This window comes from Dendrobium catenatum, unplaced genomic scaffold, assembly GCF_001605985.2.
Source record: "Dendrobium catenatum unplaced genomic scaffold, ASM160598v2 fragScaff_scaffold_552, whole genome shotgun sequence".
Lineage (NCBI taxonomy): Eukaryota > Viridiplantae > Streptophyta > Magnoliopsida > Asparagales > Orchidaceae > Dendrobium > Dendrobium catenatum.
In genome coordinates, this window is record NW_021319014.1 from 279,022 (window position 1) to 300,526 (window position 21,505).

Genomic DNA, 21,505 nt, shown 5'->3' on the forward strand with positions numbered 1-21,505 from the left:
GCTTTTTGCTCTGTTCTGAGTTCTGGTCTGGTTTTTGGTTGGTGATGGAAACATGTGAAATTTAATAAAAATCCAGAAAAAAAAAAGATCAACATATAAAAACGAATACAAAATTTATATATTCAGATAGTTATTGCATAATTTTTTATAGTTATTTATAACACTTGAATATTTAATTCATATAAAAATATCAATAATATTAATTTATTTAATCGGTAACACTTATTTCATATATATATATACTTGAACTTGGATCTTAAAGTTGGAGAAGTTGCCCTCCACCAATAACCAATCAAATAATGGTAAAATTATTATGTGAGGATACAAATGTTGTTTGGAGGCGAATCAAAATGAGCAACACACTTTTTGGCTGTGTATCACAGTTGTGTATTGGGTGACGTAGCTCATTCTGATTCACCTCCGAACGATTCGGTGTCCGCACAGAATAATTTCTTCAAATAATGAGACTAAAGCATGGAGAGATTGATCGATGTAAAAAATACATAGGTCGGATCTTCAATGAAGTTTGCATGCATGACCATTTTTGAATGGCTTCGTGATTCAAAATATGTCTATCACTACAACGGTCCAAAAGATGTGGGCTTCGTTTGGGACGGCTTTCATACTGCTTTATATAAAGTAGATTTTCAGTACAAAAAAAAATTGTATTAAAATGCTACTTTAAAAAGCAATACAAAAGTTGTCCTAAACAAAGTAACTTCGGATTAATCTTGAATTTGAATAAGAACTTTTTATTTTCTTTTGGAGCTTCTTTCATGCTGACATGGCCTTTAAGCTTCTTGTAACTTCTTAGGGGTTACCCTTCTCAAGCAATCTATTGGTCAATACAATTATTATTTTAGTATCAAACTACCTTAATGAGCTTATGAGGTTAATAATTCTTTGCAATTTATAAGCTCTAGATAAAGTTTTGTATATTCATTAATGTTGATTATCTTAATACCTTGTAACATCCACAACCAAATCACTCATACTTGAGGAATAACTCATAGCTTAGGCTAGTTTGTGTATTAAATTAGTATTCATTATGTATTAATTCAATTTTCTTTTTCTTTGCTATTTTGTGTCTATAAATAATATTCAAAGCTTGTAATACAAAATTACGGAGAATAATTATTTTCATTCAAATTATCTTTCTATATATGGTATAAGAGCAGTCCAATATGATCAAGCTTCTTCTTACTCTCATGGTTGATTCCCCTCAAGGGCCTCAACTAGTGGCGTACGAGTAGAATCAAGTCGAGAATCTGCCTAATCGAGCTAAGCTTGTTTAACTCTTGCTAAGCTAGAGCACGACTCACTCGAAAATTATTAGGCTTGAGCTTGGCTCGTTTACTCGAGTTTGTGAGAAAGCTCGAGCTTGACTCGTAAAACAATTAAAAATATTTAGTATAATTTATTATATTATTTTAAAATTATATTTAAATAAATTTTAATTTAAACGAGCGGCTCAATAAGTTTATGAGTCGAGCTTAGCTAAGCTTGAACTCGAGCTCATATAATATGTGAGATTGACTATAGGCTCAAGTTCGAACTCGTGGCTCGATAAACTTGATTCATGAACTTATTAACGAGTTGAGCTCAAGCTGACTCGGTTCACTGACACCATAACCTCAACTATCTCCAACAACCTTAATGTTTATATTATTTTTTACCCATTTGATAAATCTCAAGCCCTTATCACAATCGACATAAACACACAAATCAAGCTTACTTCTTTTAACTACTCAACATGACAAAACACTAATGACTGCTCAGTTCCCAATCCTCCTATTTATTGTAGAGATATCAAAGATCAACTCATTCTTAGGCTTCATTTTAAATGGCTTTCTTATTCTTTTCTAAATTGATTTTTTAGTAAAAAAAAACTTATTAAATTGAAATTTTTTATGTTAGAATATTGCTTTAAGAAGCGCCAGGGCTGCAAACGAACCGAGCCGAGCCGAGTATGCGAGTGTTCATGTTTGTGTTTGTTTATTATTAGCTTGTTCAAGTTCGGTTCGTGTTTGATTCGAACTTTATTGTTTGTGTTCATGTTTGGTTCGTTTAAATTCATGGTGTTCATTTTTGTTTCATGTTCTATTCATGTTCGCTTCGTTTAGTGCTTATCAAACTTTAAACAAACAAGCTTTAACGAGTTCGTAAACATATTTAACAATTTTTTTAAACCATCAAACAAACATGTTCTTGAACAAATCTAACGAGTTTTCTTGAGGTATCAGATGCGGATCTTACGATGTAATATAATAAATTAGTAATGATAAAGAAATTAAAACTACAATATATATTATAATATTTAATTACTTTAAAATTTATTAATTAAAATAATTATATCATTATGTTATAATAAATTAAAATATTTATATTATATATATTTATCAATTTTATAATTAACTATTAATCAAGTTTTTGTCGAGCTTATTCATGACTTCTGAATTGAACACAAATCGAGCTTCTTATCGAGTTTAATGTCGAGCATGTTCAGGAGCTTCAAATGATATTGTCCGTGAACATAAATGAATAAAACACATTAATGTTCAAGCTTGTTTATTTATGGATCAAGTATTAAAAATGATGTTCAAGTTTGTTTGTTTAGTTAGTTAAACGATCACAAACGAGCTTTTAATCGAACTGAGCAACGAGTAGCTCATCGAACGTTTGGTTCGCCCTAATAAGCGATAAAAAAAATTGTCTCAAATAAAACTTAAGAGAAGATCTTAAAAATATAACAATAATAATATATTTAATTTCTCTGATAAAAAATAGCTAAATTCATTGGAGAAACGAACGACGAGTCTGGAAAGCATTGGGCGCTCCAAAAGGCTTTCCACGGATTGATCTGTCCTTCTTGGTGGAGATTTACGCAGCATTCCATTATCGCAATCAAAGTTGGCTCGTCTTCCACATAGCTTCTAACTATCAATTTTCCTGAAGTGGGGCTTTCGTTTTCATGGCGCCTTTTCGATTGTTTTTTGTTCTTTTTGGAATTATTGGGTGCTGGCGGAGTAGGCGGGATTCGATCTTGGCAATCAATGCTTCCAAAGACTTTCAAGCGATTTCACGGGGTTTGGCCCGTACAACTGTAATGCTTTTTGATTTGATGATCCCTGCAACCTAATCCGTGCACTCCAAGCCACAGAGCGAGAGAGGGAGAGTGACGGGAATGGGTAACGTGGGAAGTAGCGGAGGCAATGGTCGCCGGAGAAACCAGAGTCATAATCACAACACCACGGCCAGCCTTCCACCGCCTCAGCAGGCTGAGGTGCCGGCCGGTAATCGTTATATATTTGCTGCGGTTATGCCATACGGTCAATATCCAAACCCTAATACTCTACAGTACTACCATTTACCCCCACCTCAGACGCTGTTCACCCAGCTGCCGGCGCCGTTAGATCATCACCACCGAAGCAGTGGTGATCACCCTGCTTACCAACAGGGATGGAGGAATCCCTACAGCCCAGCACCATCGCCGCGGACTCCTGTGGTTGAGCACCAGAAAGCGGTGACGATAAGGAATGATGTTAATATCAAGAAGGAGACTCTGATGATTGAGCCGGATGAAGAGAATCCCGGCAGGTATCTTGTGGCCTTCACCTTTGATGCCACTGTGGCCGGAAGGTAAAGGTTATTTATTCACTTTTACATGTTTTCTGACGAATGGGAGGAATTAGTTTAAAAGACTTTTATGCTTTGACAAACTTTTTTTGGGACATTTAAGCCGATTAAAACAAACTCAAACATCACATGTACCAGCTTCAAACCCTAAACTTCTTGGTTGATAGTCAAAATTGGGCATGCTTCGACAAACCCATGAGCTGAGATGCGGGGCTGGGGATTGAGGGATTAAATGTCTTTTAAACCCTAAATACCCCTAAAGAGCTTGTTGGGGTCATAAAAAATTCTTATTTGATTGGTCATAATTTTTTACATACATATACATCTCAATTTAAAAGTATTGAGTTGATGCCTGAAACTAGACGTACCTGAATTGATGCCCCAAAATCTCAAAATAACATGTTAACCCTTCAGATAATTTTTTACGTGCATACATATCTCAATTTAAAAATATTGAGTTGATGCCTAAAATATGACTTATCTTAATTGATGACCAAAAAATCTCAAAATAACATGTCGGCGCTCTAGATAAAATTTGATGCATCCCATAGAGTTTGTGGATATATAGACCACTTGAATTCGGGATTGGTTGTAATGCCTTATTTCTTGCACTTTATTATCGTGTAATGTCCCAGAATTAAATTTAAAAAATTATTTATTTATCTTTTTAATTAATCAATCAGAGCTTCTATAAATCATCAAAATAATAAATCTATATTCAGTGAAAGCAACTAACAATCATATATATCAAAATATTTTAATATATTCATTCTCCTAAAATCAATATGTAATAGCTGGGGGATCAGTACAATTACAATTCTATCACAAGCTTCTTACTACAAAGAATAAGGGAAAGTACAAACAAAATTAAAAGAAAACTTGAGAATAAAACTCATTCTCCTATAAATCTCACTCCAGTTGGTTCTGACCCATTCTCTAACCTAAAATCATAAAAATTCACATAATGAGCATAAAACCCTAGCAAATAATCAAAAATCTATCACTACTTTTAATGCAAGGCAAAAAAATTAATATGAGTAATAAAAATCTCAAAAATCAATAATAAACTCAATAGGATCAATAAAGTCAAAAGAGAGCTATCAAACTATAAATATAATTAATAAAAGGAAGACAAAACATCTAGCTTTAATGTGGTGTTTTCATCCTTTCATCTGCTTTCTGTCATATTTATTTATCAATCTAATCTTATCTTTCATTTATTTATATTAATCTTTTAAGAGTTGTCACCTTCTATCCGTTAGTTTAATTCGGTCAATTGATTACAAGCTACAATTAAGATTACACCACTAATCTTTTTTTAAAGGAAAGCCCGTCTGCTGACCATCCTGCGTAGGGTATTACATTTTAAGAGTCACTTTGTATTAATTAAAGTTAACAATTAGCCTTCCTAATTTACATGCAAATGCTATATTTTCTATGCAATGATATATGAAATATAATAATCATAAAATGCAAAGAAATCTATCAAATTTGTCTACATGTATATACTAAAAAAAATCATAGCTTCCAATTTAATTGCTAAAATTTTGATATATTTCTGTCAAAATGCTCATATTGATGATATTTATCAAATACCAAAAGTTATGTGGTGAATGTTTGCTAAAAATCATGATATCGCAACTTCTCCAAATTTTGACCAAATTATAATGCATAAAATACAAAATATACAAATTATTGAAATCGGAGACAGGGTAATTGTTCATTACTATGAGACAAACAAATTTTCCAACATGATCGATTGACGAAAATCTCTCTACGACCTCTAAATCCCAAGTTTTTTTTCTCTCCTCACTTTCTCTCTTTTTTTTTCTATGTTTGGCCAAACGAAGAGGATTAAGGGATTTAATAAATTATGTGAATAGAAAAAATATTTTATAATAAAATAATATAAAAATAATAATTTAATAATTTAATTTATTCAATTTTCAGTTTAAAATTCATATAAATCATTTTGGGCTTAAAACTTATATAAAAAATTTATAAGTGGGCCATTTAATTTAGAAATTATGGCAAAATTGGTTTGCAAAACGGATGCCTGACAATTCAAAAATTCTCACATGAACCGATATGTTTCAATTGTTTAAAGATTAGCACCATTATCCAAAAATTACGTCACAATTGTTATAATTTAAATGCAATAATATTATTTTATGGCGAATGAGGATGACGTATCTTTAAGGACTAGGACTCAAAAAAGTTTGACCACTTTGACTCCCTTAATTGATTGGGTATGGAAGAAATCATCCAACTAATATAAGCTTCATCACCCAACTCTGCTTTGCTCATGTCAAGCATATCCTCTCATACTAGCTAATATGAACTAGGGGTGTAAATAAGATAAGTTTGAGCGAACTCAAGTATTTTTTAATCTCGTCTCATTAAATAAAGAGCCATAATTTTTTATTTCTCTTCAACTCGTTGACTCGTTGAGTCAAATACAATTTGTGCTCGTACATAAAGTTTACTTGAATATCATATATAATTTCCGTGCATGTATACTTATGAATACAAATATGCATATATAAATATGAATATACAAAATTTATACATATATATGTACATTGATGCATATAAACATATAAGTATACATGCATTCATGCATAGTTATGCATACTTTTAAGTATATATAAATAAAATCAAGCTATTGCAAAGACAAAGATGAATAAGGCGTTTTTTGTGTTTGGCCTGTTAAATATATGTGTAGGCTTCGAAAGTACACACCTTGTCTCTCACTTGGAGGGTTCTAAGAATTTTTTGGGTCAAATTTAGAAGGAAAATTATATTTAAGATAAGATATTGCTTAAAGATTTCACTCGTATTTTGCGAGGAATTTATGATATGGTTCCATACCACATATAGACATAAGCCCTTATGTTTAATTATCTCTCCTGATGGTGAGTGAGAACTTTTAATTATGACTGCTCATCAGATATAACACTAAGGGATCAAGATCCTATAATTTAATTGTCTTGGGTTGCCATGGTACATGGTCTACTTAGATGATGTGGTCGACTCAATTCGACCAAAGGATCTTTTTCAACAGTCATCAATTGTTTTGTCCAAAGGTACCTTATAGATTGGGGGTGGATATTTGTATAAGGGAATAAATTTGAGTTTACCTTAGCTGATTAAGGGCTCTATGCCTTATCGAGTGCATTCTGTAAATCATTACTCAAGAATTTTTAGTCATTGGTAAACATATAGGCTATGGCCATGAAAGTAATGTAATGGTGTCACGTGACATATTCTTATTGATTAGAGATTGTTTATGAATGAATTGCAACAATGCACTTGACAAAATATTTGCTCTTTATGAGTTGAGATTATATCAATTTATCACCCTTGATAAATGGTTAAGGAGGTGGTTAGATTTTCGCTTTAAATTTTAGGAGATATTAAATTTCACTATAAAATTATATTTTATTATTATTATTTTTACATTATTGGATAAATTTAAATCCAATAATAATTTACTTTGATATTTGGGGGCATTTATATATATATAATCCCCTTTGATTAAGATTCACCATCAACATGGCCATCATCAGGCACCAATATAGTAGGAATGGACCCTAATGTGACTCTCTTGTAGGTGGCACCGAAAGAACTTAGGCTTCTAGCACGTTATTCATCCCACCCCCAAGCCTCAAAATCAGTTTTAATTTTCTTAGTTGTGTCTTTAGGATTGAAATGTATTCATTATTTGATTTTGCTTTCATCTCTAAAATTGTAATTTCGAAAGTAACCATTTTTCTTTTCTTACTTTTAGATGAAACATTGCCTTCTATCTCTTATTGATTTAAACGGCCAAACTCTCTGAAAATCTTCATTCAATCCATGAACAGAATTACAGTTCTCTTCTTTGCCAAAGAAGGCTTTGAATGTAACCTTATGCCGATGAAGGAGAGCTTGCTTGCTCCAGTGATTATTTCATTCAAAGATGGCCTTGGCCAGAAGTTCAAACAACCACCTGGAACTGGAATTGACTTCTCATTGTTTGAGGAATTGGAATTGGTAAAGGAAGGAGAAACAGAAGTTTACCCTTTGGCAATTAAAGCAGAAGCATGCCCAATTGACAAACAAGGATCTGCAGAAACTAACAACATGATAACTCCAAATTCACAGATAACACAGGCTGTTTTTGAGAAGAAGGAAAGTGGTGAATACCAAGTCCATGTGGTAAAGCAGATCTTGTGGGTGAATGGAACCAGATATGAGCTTCAAGAAATCTATGGCATAGGCAATTCTGTTGATGGAGATTTTGATGGGAATGATGCAGGAAAAGAATGCGTGATTTGTCTTTCAGAACTAAGAGACACCACCGTCCTCCCATGCAGGCATATGGTACTGTATACTCGAATCTCTTTTTTTTTCCCAAGTTTCTGGAACTTCTATGTTGTCGAAATTTGTGTTTATGCTTACTACTTTACAAGTTTAACTGTGTTTGTGCCACATTTTATGATTTTTGGTTCTGTTATAAGGATAGATTAGATGATGACCATATTGTAGGGCATACAAAACATGTTTAAGGTATATGTTAACACCGTGTTTATTGGCACTTGTAGATAAGTTGAGACTGACAAATAGAGTTAACTTGCTTGAAGTGGAAAATAGATGATAGAAATAGAACAACGAGAAATTAGAGAGAGACTGAGAAAAGGAACTTTTATTGGAAATCCTTCATATGCCAAGAAAAAAAAAGGTTCTCTCTTAGTTTTTATTATATTGTTTACTACAAGCCCCCAGAAACACCCACCTTTGATCTGTTGATGGCCAAATGATGTCTTTTTCATCAAACCATTAGTTGAAGTGTCTCTAATAATTAATAGGAAAACTTCTTCTTTTTTTTGGAATGGGATTATCTACCCACTACCACCCTCAAAGGATGCGCATAGCGGTTTAACTAATCTCTCGGTGGGTCTACCACCCCACAAGTTTAGGGCCACATAGTTATTTTCTCCACATTTAAGGTGTTGCGCCGCATGAGAGAGGAATTGAACGTGGGTTGGGGGGTTCCCAACCACGCTCGTCCACCAACTCAGCTAAGCCCGGTGGGGTATTAATAGGAAAACTTATTTCATCCTCTAAGAAAGGTCCAAGTTCCATTATTCAATAAGTTGTCATTCATCAAAGTTTAATTAAACATAGTTTCCAAAAGTTGTAGCATTTTGTGACATTAATTAAATGATGGCTGTGAAGAAATCTAAATAACCATGCCTCTGTCTTAGCTATATACCCCTTTCTACTCTATGAAATATGGGATACTGTGGATTAACTAAAGTTTTTTTAAGCTAGTGATCTGTGTTTCTAGCACATGCTACTTTGTCATTCACATTTGAATTGGTTTTATTTCTCCATTACAGTGCTTGTGCAGTGACTGTGCAAAGGTTCTAAGGTATCAGACAAACCGATGCCCAATATGCCGGCAGCCCGTCGATCGGTTGCTGGAGATAAAGGTGAACTGCAGGGGTGAGGATGATGTACAACCTCATTGTTAGGTCAGTTCAGACAGAAGAGAGAAGGAGAAACAACATGAGCCACAACAATGAATGCTTAGCCCTACTACTAAAATCAAATTAAATAAGAAAAAAATTTGTATCAAGATATTTTAGCCAAAAGTTGATCATGATGAATTTCAAAATTATTGAATTTATTTATCTCAAAATAAATATAATAAATTTGAAATTCATCATAATCAATTATTTGATCAGAATATCAGACCATATTATTCTATTAATAGGTCAAGGTTGAGTGAAATTGTATATTCAAAATTGTGATATTTTTAGTTATTAGGAGACTGTTGTTTGTTTGAAAGAATCTTATTACTAATGGAAGGAAGGTTTCCTTAATTTGGTGAAAAGTTGAAGTGAGCTGCTTACATATTTAGTTTTTTGTAGATAAAATAATAATTCTATTTTTATCTGTGTTTTCGAAAATAAAAGCATGGCTTTGTGGGGTTTAAAATTAATATTAATTTTCTATTTTTGTCTAAATAATTATTAAGTTTAGCAATGTTTTATTATGTTATAAAGTGTGTTTTGCTCATTTTAAATAATTAAATGAGTTGGTGGTGAAATTGATTAAATTATTTTGGGTTGATTTTATTATATTTGATCTGAAGTGGTACAAGTGAACTGTTATTTTTTATATTTAATTTGCAGTGAAATATATGAGTTGTTTTGCATGGCATTATGCAAGAAAGAAACCTGGTTATATTTTATTGAGCTTGATGAGATTTAGGTTTCATTTGGTGATAATTTTGTGTTTTATAAAATAATTTTTTAATACAAAAATTTTAAATTTTTTGTGCTAAAAAATTGCTTCATTAAACAATAAAAAATTTATCCAAAATGAAGTCTTATTCTAGCAAAACTTTATGTTGTAATACACCTACGATAGCCTTCACATGTAAAGTTTTATTCGAGACATTTTTATTAATGCTTTCTAAAATAATTTTCTAATATAAAAAATTTCATTTTGATTTGATCTCTTTGTTATCAGGAGCAGGTTTCGACTTTTATTCAACATTAATATAATCTTCAATTCAAATTTCCTTATTAAAATAATATTTTTTTCATTTATAAGGCATATTTAATTCTTTCTCAAATCGAAAGGCTATTATGCAGAGCTTAGATAGGAACAATCGTTTGAATTATGAGTATACACACTGTGTATATATCACATCTATGAACACACATTATGTACAATGTATATACGCTCACAAATCCAGACAATTTTTCTTAACAGGTCTCTGCACAGAATAATTTCTCCAATAGTTGAGATGGCCTAATGCGCTGCACATTATGAAAAAATCATTTAATAAGAAGGATAAAGACAACTATCTGTTAATAATTATTTAATAACTAATTGAAAAGTATTTCTGAACATTTTACTAAACAATTTCATAAATAAATAAATTATCATTTTAATCAATCATATATTAATTAAAATTAAGATATAATATTATAAACATAAATATCCCAAAACAATATCAATTTTGATCATTCAATCAATTCATTAATACAATAATATTTTAACCACCAAACAACTGAAGACTTGAGAGAACAATCTTAACATGATTTTATCAAAATCTACTTTCTTATCACAACACGATTATATAAAGCACTCACAATATTAAAGTTTAGTTTGGGATAGCTTTTTTATTGCTTTTTAAAATAGCTTTTTAGTATAATTTTTTTTTAAATTTATATTAAAAAGCTGTCTCAAATGAAATCTAAGACAATGAAAAAAACAAATATTTGTAAGAAATCAAATAAGCCACTATATAAATATGCATATTATGCACTCACACATCATTCAAAGTAAACTTAGCCCATTGAAATTCCTGCAAAGGAATTCCTGAAGTGTTCCTCTTCACATTATTTTCTATCAGAATATCACAGAATTACTCAACAAAGATGTAACCTACTCATCTGCAGACAAAAATCTTACAATCCCATGCAAATAAAGAACAAAAAGAGGAGCAGAATACCTCATAAAACTGATGCTCATTACTTGATTTGTGAACCTCCTATCCATAGCTAAGGACTTCATCTCAAGATCACCATCTTGCAGCGTTGGTATGTTCATAACCATCGCAGTAGGCGCACTACGGTTTCGTTTGGGATTGCTTTCTTATTGCTTTCCGAAGCAATTTTTAGTATAAAAATTTTTATTTTTTGTACTAGAAAGATACTTTAAGAAGCAGCAAGAAAGCCGTCCCAAACAATGCCTACCTCTCCAGTAGCATCACCATCTCACAGTGAGGTGTGTGTGGAAACAGATCCACACCCATGGCCCTTACAGGCCGGAAGGCCTCGGAGGTCGGCATAGATTTCACCCTATACCTCGCCAAACCAGCATTGCTCATATTCCTCCATCCTCTGTTTCCTTTGCCTTTTCCCAGTTTATCAGTAGTTGGTGTACATAGCTCAATTGCATTGGCAACCAGAGTTTCTGGGTTGCAGGAGATGTAGCTGATTTAGACAAAAAAGGTCAGAGTAGGTTCCTCAAAAGGTAGACAATGTAGGATTCGGATTTTCTACAGTTGAGGTAATTCATGGCCGTCGGATTTCATCCGGGCGGCTGGGATTTAATCTAACACAAACTACAAGAGTAGTTCTGCATATTTTGCCTGGATCAAATCCCACCATAGAGATTCCGAAAATATAGACAAAAGATCAAAAATTATGAAACAAAGAGTTTACTTACACAAGTCGGCGTATTCGTGGATTAGTCCTCAGAACCTTAATCACCTATAAATTGTTGTAAAAGAAAGAGTAAAACACTGAAAAGTTTCGATGCTGGTTTCTATGGTGAAAAACTCGAGAATATATGAATATCAAGCTATCATGAGCCGGCTCACGAGCCGGCTTGAGCTCAACTTACTAACAAGCTCGTGAGTCGAGCTTATCAAGCCACGAGTTCGAGCTTGAGCTCAAACTCAGCCTCGTTCAGCTTCAAAACTCGTTGAGCTGCTCGATTAAATTAAAATATATTTAATAATTTATTTGAACTAGCATTATATAACATATTTTAATACTTTTAAATTAATTCTATATTAAAAAAATAAAAAATTAAGGAATTGAGCTCACCAATCGACTCAAACTCAAACTTTCTAAACGAGCGAGCATGTAAATTTTTAACGAGTAGAGCCTAATAAACGTGCTCCAGCTCAAACTTAGTAAACGCTAAACAAGCTTAGCTTGATTAGGCAAATACTCGACTCGACTCGATTCATTTACACCCCTAGTCATGACTGCCATATAAGAAATTGTGGATTTAGAATTCTTTCCTAGTTGGAAGTGTGAGGCAAAGAAGAGGAGGGGGGGGGGGTTTGGAGTTGATGCCTTTCTATGAGAACCTAACCAAAAATAAAACTAATCACTGTCACATATAAAGGTTCATGAGATTGGTTGTAAGGCATAGAAAGAAAATCTTTATTTTTACCTATTGAGTCTGAAAATGAAATCTAATTCAGAGGAAGTTTGGAAGCGCTTGTTGAGTTTCATATTGATATCAAATTACATTTAGCCATATAATAAAACCTAATAAACATATTTCCAAAAATTTTACTCTTACTTCAAGCATCCAAATAAAACGCAGGAAAAGAAAAAACACTTGTATTATAATCCTATAATAATATAAGGTTCCAAGATTTCAAAATGTTAAAAAAATATCCAATGCTTTGTAAAAAGAACCAAATTTTAAGCTGAAGCTGGAAAGTTACTCACAGTAGGATGAAGTCCAACCCGTGGAGGATCGACAATGGCAACAACTCTCTTGAACTGATGCACAGCTGCATCAGTTACCTTGGTTACCGTACTCTCTCCAGGTAATAAGTTTTCCAGATTCTGTGTACACTTGACACCATCGTTACTTATGTTACTACTACATCTTCCAACATAAGAAGCGTCTCTGCTGCCTTCATCCTGTTGGGTTGTGCAAATATCTGCTGTGATGACTGTTGAAGAATCACCAGTTTCAGTCTGCGGCGGCTGCTCTGAACTCCCATCGACATTTTTTCTTTTGGTAGAGCCTGCAAGCTTGTCCATGGAACTATCCTCAAAACACGGAAGCATCGACTCCGTGCTCGGATCGTCTGCGGCTAGCACGGAGGCGGAAACATTGACCGCCTCACTCAGATTAGCTGCATAAACATTGGCGGACGCAACTGTATCATCTTGGAGGTCTTCTTCGCAGATTATTTTATTTTTTTCATTTCCAACAATAACTGCACCATTGCTCCCTGGATTAGGAGAAACCACATCATGCTGCTTTGGTGCATCAAGGTACTCCTTTAGTATAGATCCCATCACATCCTCTGCCTATTGAGTCACAGTTGAAAGGATATAAGCACATTAAAAGCTCAAAATCTCTGAGGAATATTTACAAACAGAAAGGTACATGGCACTAATCTATCCACACAAAGTACATAATCATCTCCACATTTTTTTATTGGGTAGGGTGTCTAGGGAGTATAATTCTGGAATGATTTGAGAGGTGGGTTGAACTCATGCTTTGAAATCAAGATTGTGTACACTAATTTAGCTCCCATCACAAAGTGACACGATATTTATAATGCTTGTTTCATCTAACAGTTCAATCGGCTCTCATACCATATATTTGAGTAATGCATAAACATAAGAATATAATCATTTAAGTTCATGTTTACCAGCACCTGCACAACAGCCAAGATTAGATCGTTCCCAGGCAGCTCATAATCAAGATCAATTTTGATATAGCTCAGATTGCTTTTTTTTATTAGGATTTTAATCCAGATAATAATCTATATTTAGTGCTTATTAATCCCTTTAACAACTTGAAAATAATGCTATTAAGGTATTAAAATCAAAATCAAGTAAACTTATAATGAAACTTTGGCATACCGTCAAATTTTTAATAAAAGAAAGAACATAGTAATGGAGAATCATGATCAGACAGAAAAAATTGATAATTGTAATAACAATAACATTAACATCTGTTTTGGAACGAGTTATAAGAAATTAGAGGCTAAAAAGGAAAAGTCTTTCTGGGCAACATGGTTTGCACAATAACCTTTAAGTATTTAGGCTAATGCAAATGGAAATAAAGCAGGTTTACAAAATTTAAATGTAAAAAAAAAACATATCACAAAAAATGTTTCTAAAAAATAAGTTAAATATATCTAATAAATTAAAGAGGAAGTGAAATACATCTCAAAAAATAAACATTTGCATAACAATTAACTAGAGAAGTATAAATAAACAAATCTCCAGACTTCAGATGAAAATCCCAAGAATCAAATGCATGATTAGCTATTCATAATGCACAAACTAATGAAAATTAAATACAATCAAATTCCAATAATGCTTAAAGAAACTCAAATTAGAGAAGTGAGACAAAAATATAACATCGCTAATAGATTAATGACATAAAAAATAAAAGTCGTTGAAGCTATGAAGCACAAAAATATGTGATCTAACTAGCATTATACACTTAGATCTCCAATAATCTCATCATTGTAAGAGACATATATGATTAGGGTTTCCATGAGAGATGAGAGGAAAAGAAGTTGCAACCCAACTTTCTCCCTTCAAGGTCAAGATCTCAAGAGAAATTATAGAATGAGATGAGAGTGATTGGGTTTTATGAGAGAGAAGGCTTGAGTTTACAAGAGAAGGAAATACAATGAAGATGAGAACATTCTCAATATCCCAAGACTTAAGGGAAAAAATAAGGAGGGTGAGTCAGTGTTGAGTTTCAGAATTGTACAGGATAGAGCTTTAAGGTTTTATTGTCCTCAAATGATTATTACAGCTCAAAATATCTTAAATTTCAAGCAACTGGATCAAGATCCAGCACTAGTTACAAAAATATAAACTAGATCGAGGACTTAGGTAGCATTCTAACATACACGGGGAAAAATCAAGTAGCCCTTGTAACTAATACATAGATATATAAATGTGGCGCACACACGATTTATGTTTTTTTATTTAAATATTTGCATATTTGAAAAGCCAATGAGTTTATTTACATAGTTTTCAGGTATTCCTAGTTAAGGATGGATTAAAATCAGTCAGCAATTACTTTTAAAGAAGAATCCACCAATGTTATATAGAAGAATCCAGCAATCCATCTCAAGAAGACACTATTTGGAAAAGTTAGAGCACACTGAATCACAATTGGAAGAAGCAGAAGATTTAAGTTCTAAACATTGCGAAACCCACCTTTCCACAGATAAATCTGCAGTTCTTTATACCATTAATCTCAGCATTTCTGTTTGCATCTGAGACAGCAGACTCATTCATTTCAATTCCCACAACCTAATGAAATTTAAAGGAGAACAATCAAAGCAGTAGAAAATAACAACATTACAGTTAAAAAAAATCATCAGCATCATTTCTCTCATAATAACCATTTGGGAATTGGCTTTATGGATCCTTAAATTCATTCCTGTTGAATGATATGGACATATTTTGTACAAATCTTTTAAATTAAACAAAGCAACATTTGAAAGAAGACGTGAATTTGCAAATCCTATTATACATAATTCTTGGTAAGACAGGTTTTGATGTTCAAATATACAACACGTACAATGCATGTAAAAAACAGTGAGGTATGACTCTAGTACACGAAAAGCTGCCATCATTTTAGATTTCAGTGTTGTTAAAAAAAGCTGAAACCAGTAATCCAACCACTGCCGAATATAGTCAAATCATATCAAATAGAGATTAAATCTTCAAATACTAGAAAATGTTCGACCGAAGTTCAAAAAAGCTGTTATGGAAAAGAATGGTCATCACATTAATGGTGGAAAGGAAAGTTACTGCAGCAAATCAAGGAAAATAGGGTAGAACCAAGTGTGCATGGTTAAGTTAACCATCGAAAGAACAAAAATAAGAAAAAAAAAACATAATGACTAAAATAATAAGGTTAAATTTTAGCTCTAAAGAAGTTACATAAAACCTAGATCTAGAATTCAAGCGAATACATGCTGATATTTGGAGACTGATGGGGTATAGTCTTCTTGTTAACATCAGCAAAAGTTTGAAGTCTAAGGATGTCCAATAATTCTAAAAGAATCATCTTAGTGCCAATATTTAAAAACAAATGTTACATTCAAAATTATGCTAACTATAAAAAAGTCAAATTTATAAGTCAAACTCATAAAATGAAACTATGGGAGAGTAATGGCTTCTATCAAATTTGGAGAATTAATTTATATTCATGCTAGCTAGGAAGATCTATAATGAAAGTGATTTTTATGTTTAGATAATTAAAAAGAATAAAGAAAAAAAATTCATATGACTTTTAGTAATTTTGAGAAGACATGATTAAGTACACATGGACTTGATTTGGTATGCATTACTAATAAATGTATGTCAAAGGTATATCGAAATTATTAAAAATATATGATAGAGTATTTGTTTGTGTTAGAAGTAGTTGTGGAGTTGCCAAAAAGATTTCAATTACAATAGGATTATATCAAAAACCAATATCCAATGCATATCTTTTTGCATTGGCTATGAAGATGTCTGTTAACCTCTATGTAATAACCAAAAAAAATTACATACCTCGTATACATCAAGAAGCAGACCGAATCTCCCGAAATCCAGCAAGAAATCCCGCTGAATTCCTGTAGCTCGGCGCCGTTGCGTCGCTTCATTTCATTAAAAAAAAAAAAATTTCAAAATGAGGGGCTTGGTATATATTTTGTGCAAATGGCATATTTCTAATATATGATGTATGTTGAAAGAATAAAATTGAAACAATGAAGAAAATATTTAGAAGATTAGGGTTTAGATTTAGTAGTACTACAAGTATATGATATGAATTTTTTGTGGATATGACATCAGCAATTATAAGCTAGTATTTTTAAAAGAAGAGTGATATGTGTCACGTTTAAGTAATTTGGATCTATTATATGAAAGAATATGAATATAACTGAAAATATTATTTCTAAAGTTGAGTTTGCGCACTTAAAATGAAGAAATGCATGAGGAATATTATGTAATAAAATGATATCATGGAGACTTAAAAGATAAATGTAAAACTGAAATTAAATCAACTATACTAAGTAGATCTAAGTAATGAGTACTAAAAAAGTTCTTCACAGCTATGTTGATTGTGACAAAAATAAAAGTGTTAAAATGAATGTTTGGCAAAATTAGGAATTATAAATTTAAAAATGATTATTAGAGGGATGGTTGAAATTGCATCTATTGAGGATAATACAATTTAAAATAGATTTACATGATTTGGATATGTACAACGAAGGGCTGAAAATACACCCATTAAATCAACAGATAAAATTAATGTCGAATAAGAATGATTATGAAGGAAAATGATAGACCTTAAATAATAAGGATAGATTTGTTCATTTCAAATAGCATTAAATAGAAATGAATAAAAAAGAGCATTCATAAAGTTAAACCCAAATAATTGGAATAAGGCTAATGATAATAATGGATGAGATAATGTAAAAAAAGCATCTTACGGTGCAAAGAATTGGGTTCAATTGACAATGCAAAAATAAATCTAGCCGTTACCATTCCAACACGATGAGCCAAATTGAGACCAATAGTTCCAGTTCCACAACAAATATCAAACAGTATTGTATCAGGACTTAAATCAGCCCAATCACCCGCAAGGGAATACAGTTTTTCTGCAGCAAGAGTGTTAACCTGCAGTCTTTGAGCCATCAATAAAATGAATGTTTGAATTACAAAAACATTAAAGACGATACTAGTACAGTATTCTGACTTGGAAAAAAGCTGTTGGCGATATGGAAAATCGAAGATTGCTGATATAGTCATGAATTCTTGCTTCAGTGGTAGCAGTTGTTCCTGAAAAATTGACACCATCCACCTTGGGCAATTGCAATGTTACTAATGGGCAATTAGCAGGGGCAGCATTTGATATTCCCGTGTGGTCCTGAATGATAAGAATTAATTTGTAACATCTATGATCACTTTTCAAACAAACCATTAAAACAAAGATTGATGACATTAAGCTATCAAGATGCAGCATATTTTTCATGCATTAAAATAAACCCTCACAAGATTACAAGTAGATCTGACAAATATGCATGCTTTTTTTCCCATGATCATGATTACTGCTACCAGATTAGAAGCTATTAAAACCGGTTCAAATGAACCGGCAGCTCAAGTTCATTTGCGATGTAATGGCTCAATATGTAAAGAGATGCAACAAAAAGGGGATCAAAAGACTGAAATACCGAGAAAAGTTGGAGACGGATTCGGTCAGATATTATGATTTATGTGTTCTTATGAACATAAAGGCGAAGAGAGATAGAGAGGTGAGTGCAAGAGCATTTGACATAAAGAGACCCGCGTAGTTTTCACTTGGCATAGAGAGACGCGGGCAAGGAGAGAGATGGAGAAGGGGAGAATGAGAGGAGAGAGAGAGAGAGAAGACGGACGTTTGCCTACGACATTGTTGCTAATGACGTTCGACACATCCAACTTTCGATGCCTTTGACGCTAAATTTGATGCCATTCTTCGATGCGGCATTTGATGTCTTCGACATCTATTTTCAAAGGGAGGCTAGAAATCCTTTCTATAATTAGAGGTCAGACTTAATTAGATTTTTAACTGTGATTTTATAAATCTAATTCTTAATTTCTTTTAAACAATGAAGAAATTTTCATCATGAAGTTAGAGTGGCTTAACTGAGCAAAAGTTTAATTATGATCGAGTTGAAATAGAATTTAGGCAAAAGATTAGATGATAATTTCATAAAAAAATTTTGAGCAAGGCATTGGCAAGATATTCATCTTAAATTCATTATGTATGAAATCAAAAATTTAAATTTAAAAATCTTTCAAAATGCATAAGCTCAAAATTTATATTTAATTGAGAAATGATTGTATCAGAACTTTGAAGTGTAGGAAATAAGTAAATAAGGTATAGTGCTTGTGCAAATAGGAGAGAAATTTAAAAAGAAATTTTAAAGTTTCATTTCTTTAGAAAATCAAATTGATAAGAATTTATTTTATGTATCTATATGATTATAGGTATGTGGGCTCCGAAAATTCGGCCCCGGCCTCCGCTCGATGTTGCTTTTCTTTCGACGAGGGGAGTTTTAACGGATTTAAGTTCCAGGGTAAATTTTAGAAGGCATATGGGTTTGTAGATAAGACACTACCCAAAGATTTCTCCCTCACTTTATGATATGAGTTCTGGTTTCCTATAGGCGCAAGCCCCTATAGTTAATTACCCCTCCCGATAACAAGAGAGAACTTTCGATTAAGGCTAGTCGTCAATCAGATATATCCATAGATACGTGATATCAGGCATATAGTACCAGCATGGTTTGGATTTTGGAAGTTTGAAAGGTTGGAAATTTGAAGGTTTTGGAAGATTTAATATTTAAAATATAAATTTCACCATCTTGCACTTAAAGCGGATGGTGGGGGAATGGATGATAGACCCGATCAAGATCACATGGTTCTGTCGTCCCGGGCCATTGTGGTCCTTAGTCTACTTAATCAGAGGAGGTAGTTGACCCAACCTGACAGAAGGATCCTTGTCGGCAGCCATGGGTTGCTTCGTCCAAGGGACCCTTATAGACTTGGGGTGAATGTTTGTCTAAGGGGACAAATTTGAATCCACCTTAGCTAACAAAGGGCTTTGTTCCCTATCAATCATATCATATTGATTCATATCTCAAGGATTTGATGTCACTAAGGAACGTATTGGCTCTGGCCATAACCGCTATTTGTGGTGTCATTTGGCGGCAAAACCACTTGGTTCAGAGGGACCCGGGTCATAAACGTTTGTCTTGCGGTGTCATTTAGCGGTGAAACCGCCAGTTAGAGGACATGTACCACGTCCTTATTGGTAGGAGATTGTTTGAGAATGAATCCTAATGATATTTTCGACCAGGCATTAGCTCTTTGTGAGCTGAAGTAAATTTTAATTTGTCCACCCCGACAAACTATTACGGAGGGTGGATGGATTTTGGTTTGAGTGATTTGATGGATAGATTTCAGTTTTAAATATCTGGAATTTAGGATTTCTGAGTGTTTTGGATTTCATGAGTATTTGGGTGGAGCTTGAGATATTTGAAATTAACCCCTTCGGTTCAGATCTTCGTTCAACATGGCCATCATTGGCGTGTTTGGGGTCATTTGAAAATATTTATGTTTTGAACCTTGTCGACTCTATCGAGTTGTCGACAGAGGATCGAGTTTCGTAGGCTTTATGCCCTTGTGAGTGAATTCTCTTAATTATAGACCTTGAAGGTCTAATATGAATGTATTAAAACAAATATACCGGTCACCGCAACCGTATATTTGTTTGATGGTTTGAACCCTGTTGACTCCTATTAATCCACATAAAAGGATCAGGTTCGAACTTGAATTCACTTATTGACCCTCGCAACATCCCTAGACGTCACGTGTGTATTTATAACATGCTCGCCGGGGCCCATGCGGGTGTTTGGGGGCATTTTATGATTATTTGTTGAACCTTATCGACTCATATTTACCTTCTTATGAGGATCAGGTTCAAATTTATTGATCCGCACAGCATCCCTAGACATCACGTGTGTTCTTACAACACGCTCGCCGGGGCCCATGCTGGTGTTTGATTGCATACCCCCTTTTTAGTATATCTATGTGTATACAAACTACGGTGCATGTGCAGGGGGGCATTTTAGATATTTCAGTTATGCATGCAACTGCCATTTGTACGTACACAACATTCCATTTGAGAGTTTGAACACGCCTCTTTCCACTTTGTATGAGTGTTGTGGATCTGGTGGCATTTTGTAGCAGCTTTTTGATTGAGTTATTTACTGCTTTGTACAGGTAGACTGTCGTGCACTACTTGCATGATTTGTGCACGTAGATTATAGTGCACTAACTAATCTCCTGCTTTTGCTGCAAAAGATGACAACCGTTGGAAATTGTTGACTGTAACCGTTGCACACGACTGGATCCACATCGGACAAAACCGTTCCCGACCGAAATCACCGACATACACGACACAATCGACACCGGTCCCACCTCACAACGATTCGCCCACCGCCTCACTCACGACATAAATCCCCCTCCTCTCGTTCGGTTCTCACATATGCACACATACGCTCTGAAAATCGAAACCGAGGAAGAAGATTGCAAGCAAGGAACGAAAGAGGAACTTCAGAACTTACCTTTCGGCTCCGTCGAACTTCGGACTGGACGCCGATCTCCAACCTCCTGCTCCGATGTGCCCTAATCGATCCAGCCTTCTGCTCGCCGGCTCCTGCTCGCCGTGCCCTAGCCGACGCCGCCGACGCCGCCGACGCTGACGCCGACGTCACCGACCCGCCGCCGCTCCGACGCCGACCCCATCGTCGCGT

The 21,505-nt window shown here is 33.8% G+C and overlaps 2 protein-coding genes across 2 annotated transcripts in view; one reads left to right on the top strand and one right to left on the bottom strand.

The window, feature by feature from the left end:
* Positions 1-2,803: 2,803 nt before the first annotated feature.
* On the top strand, positions 2,804-9,517 carry LOC110110767 (probable E3 ubiquitin-protein ligase LOG2). Its single transcript, XM_020842393.2, has 3 exons — positions 2,804-3,639; positions 7,503-8,001; positions 9,021-9,517. The coding sequence occupies exons 1-3, from the start codon at positions 3,185-3,187 to the stop codon at positions 9,153-9,155; spliced, it is 1,089 nt and encodes a 362-aa protein (XP_020698052.1). The 5' UTR covers positions 2,804-3,184; the 3' UTR covers positions 9,156-9,517.
* Positions 9,518-10,973: 1,456 nt separating this feature from the next.
* The window catches only part of LOC110110761 (zinc finger CCCH domain-containing protein 24), a 21,820-nt gene continuing 11,288 nt past the window's right edge, over positions 10,974-21,505 (bottom strand). The window contains exons 9-14 of the mRNA XM_028694790.1: positions 17,902-18,072; positions 17,688-17,822; positions 15,366-15,461; positions 12,891-13,484; positions 11,869-11,912; positions 10,974-11,633 (exon numbers count right to left, since the gene is read on the bottom strand). Of these exons, the coding sequence (XP_028550623.1) occupies positions 11,390-11,633; positions 11,869-11,912; positions 12,891-13,484; positions 15,366-15,461; positions 17,688-17,822; positions 17,902-18,072 (1,284 nt within the window). The 3' untranslated portion in view covers positions 10,974-11,389. The remainder of the gene's footprint in view (positions 11,634-11,868; positions 11,913-12,890; positions 13,485-15,365; positions 15,462-17,687; positions 17,823-17,901; positions 18,073-21,505) is intronic.

Bases quoted from the DNA above. Each gene is read 5' to 3' on its own strand.
- LOC110110767 (XM_020842393.2), top strand. From the start codon at position 3,185: ATGGGTAACGTGGGAAGTAGCGGAGGCAATGGTCGCCGGAGAAACCAG. The intron at 3,640-7,502 runs GTAAAGGTTATT...ATCCATGAACAG, and splicing joins GATGCCACTGTGGCCGGAAG to AATTACAGTTCTCTTCTTTG. The intron at 8,002-9,020 runs GTACTGTATACT...TCTCCATTACAG, and splicing joins TCCTCCCATGCAGGCATATG to TGCTTGTGCAGTGACTGTGC.